Source organism: Dendrobium catenatum, unplaced genomic scaffold (genome assembly GCF_001605985.2).
Source record: "Dendrobium catenatum unplaced genomic scaffold, ASM160598v2 fragScaff_scaffold_1355, whole genome shotgun sequence".
Taxonomy (NCBI): Eukaryota; Viridiplantae; Streptophyta; class Magnoliopsida; order Asparagales; family Orchidaceae; genus Dendrobium; species Dendrobium catenatum.
The window spans coordinates 320,674-336,231 of record NW_021319817.1 but is presented as its reverse complement, the minus strand read 5'-3'; the positions used below and the strand labels follow the sequence as shown (position 1 = coordinate 336,231).

The following is a 15,558-nucleotide window of genomic DNA, read 5'->3' as shown; positions in this document are numbered from 1 at the left end:
AGTTATGTGCAATCATCAGCATAAGCTTAGAGAACCACTCGTTCATCATGACACTTGCAAGCCTCAATAATCCTATTCAACTCAATGTTCAGAACCTGGTTGAACAGAAACTCACTCGCTTCATCCCTGAAAATAATGATTTGACCTGCTTTCTCTTCCCATTGCTCGTATAGGAATCAATAAGCAACTTCCTAGGTACACCATCATTATCATTTTATGTTGTTGGCCTAAACAAAGAATCAATCATTTCAACCTTAAATGAATGCGTCCTTTCTGATGTCCTATACTTCAAAATTAGTGGCACTACCTTGAACTGACAACTGCAACGATTGAAGATATATGAGGAATCCATTCCTAAAATAATTATTACAATCCTTGTGATGATTGGAATAGTAAGTGTATTTTCTTCTTATAATTGTGAGTTTAGGTCATCAAGCTTTACATTAATCTTTAACAGCCATTTGTCAAATATTAATCACTAACTCTAGTGGGCACAATACATTATATGTTGACATTCACTTGAATACATCTAGATGTATCACATCATTGTTTTCACTGCATATTGAATCCTTTTGGTTGCAACTGACATGTTGAATGTGGAATGGGTCTTTTACAGTGTTGTTGAACCCTTCTGCTCGTAGCACATCAATGTATTCGTTGACCATGGACAAGTTATTAATAAAGGGCTACGACAACATTTATTGCTTGTTACATATCGTTATTGTTGTGCATAGGAAAAACATCCCATTATCTTCAACAAGTATTAGCATTTATCGTACGCTATACTATATATAGTTTGTAAGGGATTCTAGTATTGGTTGCATGTTACCAATCCTCATTTATAGGTTGTCTTTCGTATGGATGAAGGACCACCCTACAATGGTTTATAAGAGCTCATACGAGATTGTTGTAGTCCTGCATTTTACTTGTTTCCCTATATAGGTAGACTATTATGTCGATGAGGAATCTCCTACAATGGCTCGTAGGTACTGATATTCATCAATAGTCTTCCTAATTTCATTTATAGACAGTGTGTTGAACATATGACAGGTCTCCCTTAACTGTTTGTGGGGATTTTCATTTGTCATTACTCTCTTTCTATACGTTGATTGCGAGAGCACCTTTACAAATACTCCCTTTTGATCATCATGGCTTAGAGGGATTTTGATGTATTTGTTTGCAAATTAAGATTGACTGTGTGGGGTTATTACAATTGTTGCACACTTCCTAGTTATATTTGTAGAGAATCCATTGTATTTACAACTCATTCAATGTTGACTTCCTTTGATGGACTACTGTACTTGCTTGCAAGTTGGTCAGCTTTGAGAAAAAGACTCCATATAGATGATTATGTATTAATGCTGGCCATAAGGTGCTTGTTGGTATTAATCAAAAAATTCGTAGCTTAAATTGGCATTTGCATTTTCATGCTCGATTAAGCATCGAAAGTTCAATTCCTTGCTATTTGTTTAGGTTTGAATCCAACTATAGTCCCTTGAAATGCATTTGCAAAGGCTTTGTTATTTGAATTAAACTTGGGTCAAAGCATCTTAATTTAGGCTTGATTTCATATGGTTCATTAAAGTCTAGGTCCTTTATGATTCATTCAAATTCCTTGTGTTGTCATTCAAATCAAATTCTTATGGGTTGTTCAATTCAAATTAAATATAGTTTATTATCATTTAATTAAGCTCGAGCTTATGCCCATTACACTTGGTTTAATTAAGTTTGAGTTCTTTATCATTTAAGTTCAAATTTTGTTGTTAGTCATTTAAGTTTTGAAATATGTTCCCTCCTATCCATACAAATCACATGTTCAATTCATTTGAGTTCAAGTCAAGTTCCCTGTATTTGCTCCAAATTTTGGCATCCTCCCCCCGGTGTCTCCCCCATTTAGCGGAAATTTCAAGAGTCATAGCATGCCCGCCATGTCAAGAAAGATGTGCACGATCGATGTGAAGGGACACCACGGTCGTAGTCTTCGTTCACACCACGCCAAGAAAGGTGTGCATGGGTCTTCGAAAGTACATGTTTAAAGATGCAATTTGCCCACGCCACGTTACGCGAGCACTTAAAGGTACTTATATTTTGCCCTGCCGTCCTAAGAAAAGCACGCACAAAGATTGTTTGTCTCACCGTAAGCACCATTCCTAGTTTCCTTCCACCACGCTAAGAAAATCATGCATATGGGGTCCATTGACGTGCTGTAAAGGCTGAAAACAAATTTTTTGGGGATTACCCGTCTCATCGCGAGCACTGCAATAAATTTCCTCTCACCATTCTAAAAAAAACACGCATGGGTGGTTCGTCACAATGCAAGCACCGAAAAAGGATTTTTAAGTTTGGGTGGATCATACCTGCGTGACGTGGCGATGACGGCAGTGGATAGATATACACACAAATGTATAAGTTACAAAATGTACTAAAATACATTTTTCCCACTTTTTTTTTGTGAGCAACTCATTATAATACTCACTGGATAACGGAGTCAGAAAGAAGTTGTCCTCGCCCAGAGAGCTTTGGTCGGATTCCTGAGTATCCTTGTTCTAGTGATCCATTTCTTAGATTAGGAAAATACGTTCTTATTTCAGGATAAAACCTGCTTGATCAATCTGAGTTCACGAAATAGTCCAACCAATTCAAGAAGCTGGATACATCACCCACATCATCAATCCGTTCAACATCAGACCATTGAGGTCCAATGTAACATGCACTCCAAGGCCACCATCTTCTGTTATTGGATAAATTAAGTGACTGCAGAGTTGATCACGATCTTGGGAATGATAACAAGTTGAGGCTGAGTCGTAGATTCCCCTACATGATTTTCAAGGTCCTTGCTTTCTGAAACTTGGAGATGCAGGGAATTATCCTCAACTTGCCTCCCCCCTATAACTATAGTATTGTAGGAAATTGTAATTCCAAAGTTTTTTCAGCTTCCCCCACCAAAGAAAGCATGAATGCGTGTGAATCAACAATCCCAGAAAAAGAAGATAACAAAGCTTTAACACAGTGAAGTTCCAGCTCCATTTCAATTGCTAGAGATCCCTCTGCCATCCTTAAATCCTCAAAATGAGCTACCTCAACTATCCTTCTGATCATTTTGGCAGCACCAAATCCAAGAGAATCATGAAATAAATCTTTTATATACTTTTCCTGGATAAGAAACCGAAGTTCTGGCTTCTTGTATACATCTGCAAGGTAGGCCTCGCCATTCCTGTCTTTGTGTTCATTTCATAAGGAAATGAATTTCTTATGAAAAAAAAAAAATTCCAAGTGTTTTCTTTGTCTTAAGAATATACTGTTTATATGCCGTACGATCTTTTCCATTATCAGCATGTCCATTTTGTAAAAAGGAAATGCTGAAATCAAATTCCCTTCAAGGGCTCCTATATCAAACCCCATAGGCCTATTATTAGATATTGATTTTCGATTTAGATTTGTACAAGTGGTATCAAAGCCACTGTGGTGGCGACTCGAGATGGAGGAGAGACCGGTTTCTTGTCTAAAGAAATCGATTCAGAAGGAGGCGAGCTTGGACGTGCTGGCCTCGGATCGTCGGTCAGGCAGGCAGACCTCGTGCAGACGCGGGCCGAAGGCATTGGTCGCGCCGAAAGCGGCCTGGTGTCGTGATCTGAAGCTCGCGAGGGAGATTGCGCAGGTTGGGCGATTGAGCACCGGGCAGAGGCGGGCGTGCCCTTGTCGTAGAACGGAGCGAAGCCGAGCGAGTCGGACAGGAGGTGCCGAGGTCGGTCCAGTTGCGGCGGACGGACGAAAGACTTTCTTGCCAATGGGATTTCTTTCTTCTGACGGAAGCCGGAGGCGAAATCTTTGATAGGTTTTTTGGCTGATCACTTGGATTGACTAGGCTTATTTTCTCCTTTCTCCATCTGAATAAGCAGAAATTAGTTACCCTAACTGTTTGGAATAAAAGCTTAACCATAATTCCTTTTCGCCAAACTCCATTTTTTCGGTGGTCGCAAAATTTTTTTTGTTTCTGCTTATTCAGTCACAAAACGGAGTTTCAAAAGTAAAATGTCGGATCAAGCCCTACCGACATGACCCCCATCGTAAATCTATTATTTGATAAGAAAATAAATTAATTTTCTAACATTAAAATATTTTTTTATTTAAGTTGAGTTTTTTTATAGAAGAATTAATTGTAAGTATAATAATAAATTAATATGATTTAAATTTTATCTTATTTGCAGTAAAAAATTATGTTGTATGTTAAAAAATTATGAGTTAAAAATGAAAACTTTTGAGATTATAAATTAGTAGATAATTAAATTTTTCTTAGAAAGATTTGTATATATATATATATATATATATATATATATATTAATTACGTGTACATAAATTTCATGGGCAATTATGTCTTTTATAATAAAATCTCAAAAGCAGAACTCTTAAACAAACAATTTAAATTTACTTTCAAGTATTAATAAGCACTTTTAAAAATATTATTCAAACATATCTCATTACTGAAACTCTATTTTATTGAACGACTTTTTCTCAACCTTCTTTTTTAAAACTCCTTTTTATGTAAGCATAAACCGAATCAAACGAAGCCTTAGTTTTGTGACACTTTTGATGAAAGAGAAAACAGATTGACACTTTTTTGTGATATTTTTTTAATAATATCTCATTTTGTGACACTTTTTTGTGACACTTTTGAAGAAAGAGAAAACAGATTGAAGACACTTGGGTGCTTCTTGATTTTTTGATCCATACCTGAGCGTGCAAGATTTTAATGGGGTATTTGCTTGAGGCATCAAGACACTATATAGAGGTCGATACTGGACCAAGACACCACCAAGCTTCTTTATCTCCTTCGACTCCGTTGCCATCGAGCACTCGGAGTTTGCAGATGAGGTCGGCGCCGAACTATATGGCGGCGACGGAATCAGCGATGGCGAGTTTTCTGCCGCAGAGTCCACCGAGGAGAGGTCAAAGGGTGATCGTGATGAATATTACGTCCTCTTCTTATAGGAAGGGTCTTGGTGTGATCTGTAACAAAGAGGAAGGATTCAGTGAAGATGATTTTGCTGTGGCGTTTTTTGGGCTATATCCATGTTGGAAATGGTTTGAAAAGCAGGATGGAATGGAATCCGGTCTTTGCAAAAGAACAATCAAGAACCAGCGCCTGAGTTCTATAACATTTATTTGGTGATGACAAGCTTCTGAGAGTGGTTACGGTGGCGGACAAGTTGAAGTCGAATGTTGGACTCGGTGGATACGCGCAGGATGTGCTGGGCGTTAGATCAAATGAGTGCAAGATGCGGGAGCGGAGTTGGAGGCTCAGGTGCGGGCACGGAGCACAGGGTGCGGAAGCGAGGCATACAGGGTGCTCGGGAATTGATTGTGTGGGATGGACGGGTGAAGACCTGTCAGGAGGTGGAGCTGAAGCTTGTGATGCAGGAAATTCAAGAAGATGATGGAGCAATTCTTGAGAAAATTATTAACCGTTCACAAGGGAAGACAGAGCTATTTTTTGTGGATAACAGTTATCTTTTTGTGTAAATCTAGGATCAAAGTGAAAATTGTTAGATATTGATCTTAAATTTAAATTTGTAGATTGTTGTATAGCCTTTATGTCTATAAATAGAAACACTATAGAATGTAATAGTATGGTTAAGAAATAAAATTTCTAATTTAGTGTTTTCCCTCTCCTCTTCCCTCTCTTCCCTCCCTCCTCCTCAAAAAACTCAAGAAAAGTGCTTCTTCCTCTGATTTAAGTTTCTACACCCATAAAAGGATTCTGGATCTATAACTTGAGTAGAATCTGTGGTCACCAAGGTTGACCCGGTATGAAGATCTCCATGTATGAGAGCTTGGGCTCTCCAGAAGAACATGGATTTCAGCCCAGCAACTTCAAGCTTTAAGATATCTTCCCGAATAGTCTCAGCATCTTGATCAAGGTAAGGAGATGTCCAACGGTTACACTAAGAAATCTTGTATGGATCCGAAAATACAACATGTTCAGTGAGGGGTTCAACAATTCCACGATATTCTGCAACTGCTTGATAACGATGGATCCTCCAGAGGAGCTGATGACGATGTAGACGAAGTTAAGGTTGCCATCCCCGACCTCCTTGACAGTTGGAGCTTCAAGGTCATCTCCAAGCAAGGAGGAGAGAGCAGGCGTATGAGTTATCTGCGAATGGGGCTACAAGCGAAGGCAGAAGTGGGAGAGGGACGGTTGTGTGAATTTGTTTGATTCGCCGGTTTCGCATATTTTATATGTGGTTATATGTGCAGGGGTCAACATTTGTCTTTGTAAGTGTCGCAGGGCTTGCATGTGCCAACCAACGTTGCATTTTCCTAGTCAAAAAGCTGGCACTTCGCTTTCAATGTCTACGCCGCATCACCCATGTCTCATCCCATTGCAGCTTCTATCAGTTTCTTTGTCATTTTGTATGTTTTAAAGTGCAATAGCGCTACTCTCTTGAGCTCACATCACTCGTAATGTTTCTGTATAGGGTGTCCGTTAAAAAGAAATTTCATTGCATTCTTTCTTCTATTTTTCTCCATATTTTATACATCCATTATTTGAGTTTTTATGTGAAATGACCACAAAATTCTTTGGTATCAAAAAGCGTGCTTCATCATCATATGATAAGAGAAGATTCATCTCTGGTGAGGCCAAGTCAAGGTATGGAGCATTGGTGGTAAACAAGAAATTAATCCCTAAGCATGGTTCTCAAAACCAAAGAAGGAAAGTAATGCAATTGATACTGAATCGAGATTGGGAACTTTTCTATAAGGAACCTCTTGCTGTATTATCAATGTGTAAGAGAAATTTTTGCAAATGGGATGATGTTTTCATTTAATGCACAGAGTGGCCATATGTGTAATTAATATCAAGTGTAATGTAAAGCCTATGAATACAAAAGAAGGCACAACCAAGTATGTTGGATTGGTATGATGCAAGCATAGACAGTACTTGCATTGTATCAAATTTATAGAGATGAATTATCATGAGATGTTTTTAATAATACATGTTTTACTTACTTTTTTTAAGATTTTTATATGGTGACAAACTATGGGAGTTTAGAGTGGTATTAAGGTTAGAAGGGTTTATTATGTCCTTTATATCCTCACGCTTAATTGAGCGGTTGGTGATGTACATACTCTGAATAGCATCATTATAAAAGAAAATCATTAGGAAACATGTTGTATTTATATTCCATCAATCTAAAACTATTTATCCAAATAGTGTTACATTTAATTATTTTTTTATTTTAAATTCAATGATTGAATCTCCATCAATACTTGTTTTAATTGAATAAAATAATTATTGTAGTTGAAGTATACGGTATTAGTATTTACAAGTAAAATTATTTCTCATGGAATTGATACTCTATTATATCACTATATTACTTGATTTGACACACATACTTTCATATATTAAGTGAGATTTTATAATTTTTATATCAAAAAAAAAATTAAGCATTATTTAGATATTGATAAAGCCCCTAAATTATTTAAGTTACTCCATCGCCCCATTCAATAATCCTTTAACCCCTCTTGATTTAATTCTAATAGTAAAAACCATCACTTACAATACCGAGGAAGCATAATGGAGTTCATAAATAAAAAAAAATGATTTGCACAAACAAGTCCAAGAGAAAACTGCCAAGCAGAATGCTAAGTATCAAGCACAGTCTAATCAACACAAGAAATTAGTTAAATTCAAGGAAGGATTCTCGTCTGGAATTTCTTGATGGACGGAACAATGTCCTCCAAGGCCATTTGAAATGCTTAAACCAAAAGTCGACAACCCCTTTTGAGTTATTCAAAATATAAATGATACATTACATGAATAGCCAAAAGGTTTTGCATCACTTTCAATGGACATATGTCCGCCAAACATATCATTAGATAAATCGAGAAGTTTTTTGTCAAAAATATTCAAGCAAACTTATCGCCGGTAAGTTTTCAGTGGCTAATCCATAGGCGGGCGCTAGTAATTTTTTGACGACAAAATTTATCAATGAAATTGCATCATAAACTTTCTGGAGAAACTTCTAGCATAATATATGCCAGGTTACTTAAACCAGAGGATTTATTTCTAGCAGAAACTCCATAAAATTTTTTGTCTGACAAAGCCCTATTTCCATCCATTTGTGCTCGCCCGCCCGTATTTTTTCCTTTCCCTTGTATTTCCTCTCTTGCTCCCATTTGTCGCTATCGTTCTCCTGTGTTGCCACTCATGGTTTGACGCCCATGTTCATGTTATCCGCCAGCTTGTCATGTTATATATAACAGTTCCCCATCGTTCATCGCCTTATCATGGTGTATCCATTCGTCGTCTCGTCTACTACAACCCATTATTAATTTCAAGGTTTTCATCATAGTCCTATCTTAGCTCTAGAAAATTTCTTTCTCACTAATATGATTCTTGTAGTTCTTATTTATAATGGTTCTCTGATGGCTTGTATAATTTTGGTTCTTGTAGTGAAAATGTTCCGTTTATCACTATTTTCTTAACAATTTTGCATTTGCAAGTTCATGGATTTTATCAAAAGAATGGGGTTATAGAATATAAAACAACACCTTGATGTGCTAGGTTTAAATTTATGCAAGTTAAAAAAATTAAAAATGGAGATATAGATAACAATTTAACATGTATAATTAAGTGTAGGTGTTTGAAATATAAAAGTTCCTTAGAAGTATTATGTGATAGAAGAGTGTCATGGAAACTTATATATAATTTTATAATGTTGTAATTCGGTCAACGATGCTATATGATTTTGAGTGCTGAGCAATAAAAACTATGTAGATGAATAAATTGAGCATAATATAAATGAGAATGTCAAGATAGATATTTGGAAAAATTAGGAAGGATATATTAAGAAATGCTTAGATTCAAGGAAAGATTGGATTTATGCTGCTTTTAATGACATACTATGCATGCGTAGGATAAATTCTTAGTATTATGGATATTAAGAATCATAGAAGTTGGATATATAACTGTTTGATGTAAGGATGAAAGATATTAACAAATGAGTTTATTAATGGGATGAATTTTTCCATCCACATAGCCTGTCAACTGCTTAGCTTTCTCTCAAATGGAAGGGTTCATTGTCTATATCCTAAACGTAATGATGAAGTGAACCTCACATAAGATGAGGTAATTAATGATCTATATCGCAGAGGATTCATGCATGATTATCGGTATGAGAGTTCTCATGGTGAGTATGAGCCATATTTCAATTCTCGATGTGGCCCGTTTATAAGTTCTAATATAGATGAGGAAAAAATATCCGCACACTAGAGGATTTGGTTTATGATGTAAATAGGACACTATTTGAATAATATACATTAGAGTACCAAATAAGGAGGCACATTACCTCTTTGATTTGTTACATGCTGCTCAGTAACCAATTTGGAAGGGATGCACCACTCACTCAATGTTATATATTATTGTGAAAATGTTAAGCATCAAGACATAATTCAAGTATATATGATATCTCCACCAAACTTAACTTCATAATGAGGTCAATATTACTTTAGACAATTAGTGACTTTCATATATATGGTATAATTTTAGGTTAAAACACTTCTCGGAAGTTAGCTTTTTCTTATTGCAAGAAATTTACTAAGTTAGTCACTTTGAAGCATGGAGGCATTAACACATGGTGGAAATGAAAAACTTCTAAAACTAAAAGCATCATTCAACTCGACTTTAGAGCAAAGACGAGCAGTTTGTGAATGGGTGCAGATTCTAAAGATACTTGATGGATATTCTTCCAGTCTTAGTAGATGCGTGGACATGAGATTGGGGAAATTATTTGGATTGAAAAATTATGATTATCATATCTTCATGCAATGTCTACTACCAATTGTCTTCATTTTTTTTCCAAATATAACTTAAAAGCCTTTGATCGAGCTAAGCATCGTTTTTAAGGATTTATGCTCCTCAAAACTAAATGCATAGCACTTGATTAATATGGAGAATAATATTCCTATTACTCAGTGACTATGATACGACTGTAACTATGATATAATGAATGTTATAGCATTTTTACAATAACTTCTCGCCGGAACTTTCGACAGATACTCCGTTGGTGCTACCCGTTGGTTATCTCGGCAAAAATAACCGGCGGCCTAACCGCCAATATTTCCGGCATAAATTCCTCCCGAAAAAAAGGATATGGAACCGTCATTTTTTGAGACAATATTTCCACCAGAAAAACACTGGTAAATCCACTAGAAATATTTTTGTCGGTCTAATTTCCATCAAAAAAGTGTTTCAGATGCTCATTTTATATTTGACCCATTTTTTGTTGGAAATCCATTGGAAATTCAATATTTGTGATGGAAAGCATTCCCTTTTCAATGGCTTTCATTTTTGACAGCTTTTTTCTGTCGGAAATACCAATTTTCCCTGCAGTAATAATGCTTATCAAATCGACCTTCTTGGTGATTACAATGTCTCTGTTGTATTCGATGTAGCAGATTTAACTCCTCACTATGACCTTGTTGTTTCCCCCACCCTAGTAGAATGACGACGAAGGTTTTATTTATTGGAGTTTGTTGGTTGTGTAGTTGCTAGTCTATATTTGGTGTAGCCGTTTTGTAACCAAACTTTTGTATAAATAGGTGCAATTACTCTTGTAATTTTGAGAATTGAATAAAGAATTTAGTTTCGGCATTCAACTCTTGTTTTTTGCATCATGAATGTTGCTTAGGTGGTGAGATAGAGGGTGAGTGTAAGAAACTTGGTCGTCTGTAGCTGGAGTATCTGCTCAAGCTAGAGTTGGGCTAATTCGCTACAGGTGGCCTGTCCAGTCGTATAACAGCCCCCGTGGGTTCATCCACGCAAGGGATCGATCTTGCGAGGGACGTTCTGTATCAATATACATAAACCGTTGAATGCATGGTCAATCAATTATCAGAAAGGGACTTGATTGATTGCTTATAGATATAAACCCTAAAGCTTAGAAAATTAGAATTTTTCTTACTCTCATTTTATGTGTAAAAAAATGAAATCGTCGCATTTGAGATACATTGAAGGTATTCGTACTTAGAACTACTTTCCAACTAAATGAATAAAATATAGGAAGTCGCCATTTCCAACTTTCTCTTATGTTAAAAATGTTTTAGAAAATGATAATTTCATTTTCACTCATTACATGTGTTAAAATGAAATTATATATAACATTTTAGATATTCTGAAAGTGTTCTTTGAGTTTAAAACTAACATTGATTTCTGGCTAAATCCAACCAAATGACAATCCAATAAATTCACCCATTCTCAAATTAAATGTCTTTTCTGGTTTTACGGAACCAAATTAATGGGCCCGTTGATGAACATCAAATAATCCTCTTAGCATAGATAAATTGAGGATTATGTCTTCATTCTATTTTCACTTATCCCAGGCTACCACATCTTAATAATTGAAGTAGTAAAGGTAAGAACATAGCTTAAACATACTAGTCTAGTGAAGCAACAATCACTTAAATCATACCTTAAAGATCTCTGAGCCAGTGTGAGCATCGACAGCACTGAAGACATCGTCAAGGAGGTATATATCGGAATCTTGATAAAGTGCCCTAGCTAGTTGTATACGTTGCTTTTGGCCGCCGCTAAGATTAATTCCTCTCTCTCCAATCTCAGTCAAATCCCCAAACTCCATCATCTCCAAGTCCTTCTCTAAACAACAAACACGGATCACTTCCTTGTATTTGTACTGATTTAAGGGCTGACCAAACAAAATATTTTCCTGTATAGTTCCATTCTGTATCCATGCTGTCTGTGCCACATAAGCTGTGCTTCCACATACCCTGACCTGAGATATAGAGAGAGCATGCAAGAAGAGGTGGTCATATCCCAACATGAGGGAGATAATTTATGATTTTGATGAAAAGAAAATAAGAAAACAGCATGGAGAAGTAGTTCGGACTGCTTCAACACCAATTATGAAACCGAAAGAATCAGAAAAATATATGGCTTTTTTTAAAAGGGAAAAAAGTTCTTATCCTTATGTGAACGTGCTTCGCGATATATAGGGTATTTTTTTTTTAACACAACTACCAAAAAAACAGATTTACACAATTTGGCGGGCTTGCTAGAAGGAATCAAAAAGCCTAAGTAAACAAATTATTAGTTTAAAAAATTAACGGTATTAAAAGCTACATTAAAAAAAAGCAGTAAAAAGACGGTTCCAAACGAAGCATAAATCAGACCATGCTAAAAAATCATGAACAGTTCTTAAACAAATTTTTTTGGGAAACTTTTAATAAGTGGTTTCAATCTTAAGCTTTATACTATTTAAATTAAAAGAATAATTTAATTACTGAGAAAAGTGCTTAAAAAATTCCAACTTTGCACAGACACAACTCCTAATTTGCATGATAATTTAATAATATTATTTCACGCTCAATAGTTATGTTAACATCTGCATAACTTTATATATATATATATATATATATATATAAAGTATCATTACCTCAAAGAAAAAAACAAAGTATTATGTTGGGTTCGTTAGACTTCGAATATTGTGCTGTGAGACGATGTTTTATAGGAATTAAGTAATATTTTATATTTTCGTAGCATGTCATATGTTTCAGTAAAATAAAATGTATTCTGTATGGTAAATTGTCTTCTTTTTTCTTTGTAGATGTCACCTATTTAATATCCATGTTTACTATTACGACACATGTAATGCGTTAAGTTAAGCCCGCACCCTCCCCCCTCTTTTGGAGAAATTATTGCGTGCGGAATTCGAATGCATTCGGATTCTAATCATCATACACCACATCATTGAATGCACTGGGCCCCATACTGCATCCGGTGACGTGGCATGCACGCGATGATTTCGGATTCCGCACACAATAATTTCTCCTTTTGGAGAAGATGCGTCTTTTTGTTAAGAGGTACTAGCACATTTTTTCCCAACTGGATCAAACAAAGCCTGATTTTCTAGATAAAAGCCCATAATCCTAAAGAAGACACCCACTCATTAAAAAAACTAATGAAAATGCTTCGTTTAGTCGAGATAAGCTAAATGTTTCCGCCGTCTGGCGTCTTTCATAGAGTGATTATGCTCTATATCATTCTGGCGAGTATGGAAACCTGAAACTACCGTACCTTAAAACGTTTTCAGCTGGAGAAATTGACAAACCGATTTTCCATAGAAGAAACAAGCGTACAGCTCAAGAGAAATATGACATCCGTTTAAAAAGGACACAAAATCCATTCCTTACTCATATCTTGCCTTTTTCTCCATATATCAATCCTTGGAGATGTTTTGTTGCAAGTTGGATTTAGACGTAAGATTTAGTAAATTCGATTTTAATAAATTCTATATGGGTCAATCCCCAAAAATTTGATATATATAATTGATGTTGAATATTATAAAATTCAAATAAATTATTTGATTACTTTATGATTTAAAAATTTATCTAGCTTTGATATATATATATATATATATATATATATATATTGTTTTTTTAACTTATGCAATATAAATCTTACCTAAATTAATTAAAACATAATTATCATAAGATAGCATTTTAATTAATAATTTAATAAGCTAATTAAACAATAACTTCTTTAGTCAAATTATATAAAAAATTTTACTTAAGTTAATATTTGTTCAATTAATTAATATCAATTATTATGACTGTATAATTTTTTAATAAAATATCATATCTAATTTGCTAGATTTAATATTCGTAATTTATCATCACTTCTTATTTAAATAATTAAATTATAATTAGAATAAAATAACATGTTAATTAATCACTAATTAGCCATTTATAAGAGTGATTAATTCTTAAAGCATCTATTTAATCAAATTAAATTATAAATAATATTAATTTATGTAACATAATATCATTTTAGTTAATTGATATTAAATATTCTAATTGATTTTTAAATTTTGCAATTAATTATAAACTAATATCTCCTACATAATCCAAATAAACATATCTCTCCTACCTGATCCAAGAAAAAATTTACTTAGGCATATCACTAGTAAAGAATCAGACTTTCGCAGCTTTTTGATACACCATACAACTTGTCATAACCCAGAGCTCCGAGAAGCGATCAGCGACAGACTCAATATAGCGGCTCATTAGATTGGCGTTCAATCCCACAATAGCTCATGGGAATGCATCGCAAACAAACTCGCTCTCAATATCTACAACTTCCGCAAAAAAAAACTCTAGAACCCTTTTAAAATCTTGTTGATCAAAAGCTATATAAAAGGAATGTGAACAAAGGGTAGGAGTGGAGCTTGCGTGAGAGAAGGACGAACGGGCCTGTGGATCATTGGCCGAGAGGAGAGATCGGGATCGGCTAGGGCATCAAACAGGGCCAATAAAGGGGAATCAGGATAGCGCGCGGGAGGCAGTAGGTTTTAGGTTTTTAGCATTGTTTCAATTACATCATATTGTAGCGATATTCAAAACCGCCAATATTAAAAGGCTGCGAAAAATATAAATTTTTAGCAGTGTACCTAATATTCGAAATCCTTGCCTTTCTCCCCTTTTGGCTCCTACCCAAAACCCTTAATAACAACAATCGCGGAACTTGTGCAAGATATCACTAGTAAAAACATTGATGAGATCATCACATGTAAAAAATAAGAGGAGATCATGAGATGTGCAAATTTAAGTTCGATCTGCCTAATGCTTAGACTAAATAAAGCCAGGATTTAAGGAGAAAAGAGTTAAAATTGAATTTAGAAAACTGTAGAAATTGAAATGACTTTTTCTACCTTTTTTTTCTACTATTTGACAAGATTTAACTTAAATCTTAGATAAATCCTGCTGAAATGCTGCTACGAAAAAGCCCAAAGAGTTGCATCATCACAACAACTAGCTAGCAGGAATCACCAACAACAGTATGAATATTACGTCACCAAGTTGGGCAGAATGATCAGCATGTTCATGTTATGTTCATTAAATAAGCCATACGCAGCTCTCCTTATTATGTTTGAAAGCTTTGATTATCAATTAAGAATTCTTTATTAATTAGTTAAGAATTAAGCTTTGAAATTAAGAATTCAGCTTTGAAATACGCAGCTCTCTTTGATTATCAATTAAGAATTAAGCTTTGAAAGTGGATAGATACTTGAAGTTGAAGCAAATTATCAAAAGGTTTGGAGTAATGCTATCATAGAGTCATGACTTTGGAAGTTCGAAAAAGCTTATGGAATATCTATCTATGATATTCTTAAGTGATTTTTGGTATTCTTTGTTAAAATGTATTTTCCTGTTTAGCTTTTGTTGCTTCTTTTTTCTTCAAGTTTGTTCTTTTAGACTTCTTCTATTTGATTATGGGATCATTACTGACTCTTATTCTCTAACTGGATGGGAACTCTGGGATACTAATCAACCATCGAGTTGTTTAATTTTTTGGTATCCCCTACTTCTCAACAGTTTCAAAATAGGAAATAGTGGGTTTCATATCATTTATAATAAGTTTAAATTAACAAATTTATGTTCAATAAGGTCCTTTTTTTACATTAAAAAAGGAACCATTAGTTTCTTTTACCTAGTTTGTATTAGGTTGTCTTTTCTTTTTTAATCAATGCAATTTTGCAT

The 15,558-nt window shown here is 34.9% G+C and overlaps 1 protein-coding gene and 1 pseudogene across 1 annotated transcript in view; both read right to left on the bottom strand.

Annotated features, from left to right (window-relative positions):
• LOC110107572 (ABC transporter C family member 4) overlaps nt 1-15,558 on the bottom strand; it is a 46,827-nt gene that overhangs the window by 15,098 nt on the left and 16,171 nt on the right. The window contains exon 2 of the mRNA XM_020837845.2: nt 11,475-11,795. Within this exon, the coding sequence (XP_020693504.1) occupies nt 11,475-11,795 (321 nt within the window). The remainder of the gene's footprint in view (nt 1-11,474; nt 11,796-15,558) is intronic.
• On the bottom strand, nt 1,125-6,714 carry LOC114580866 (annotated as a pseudogene).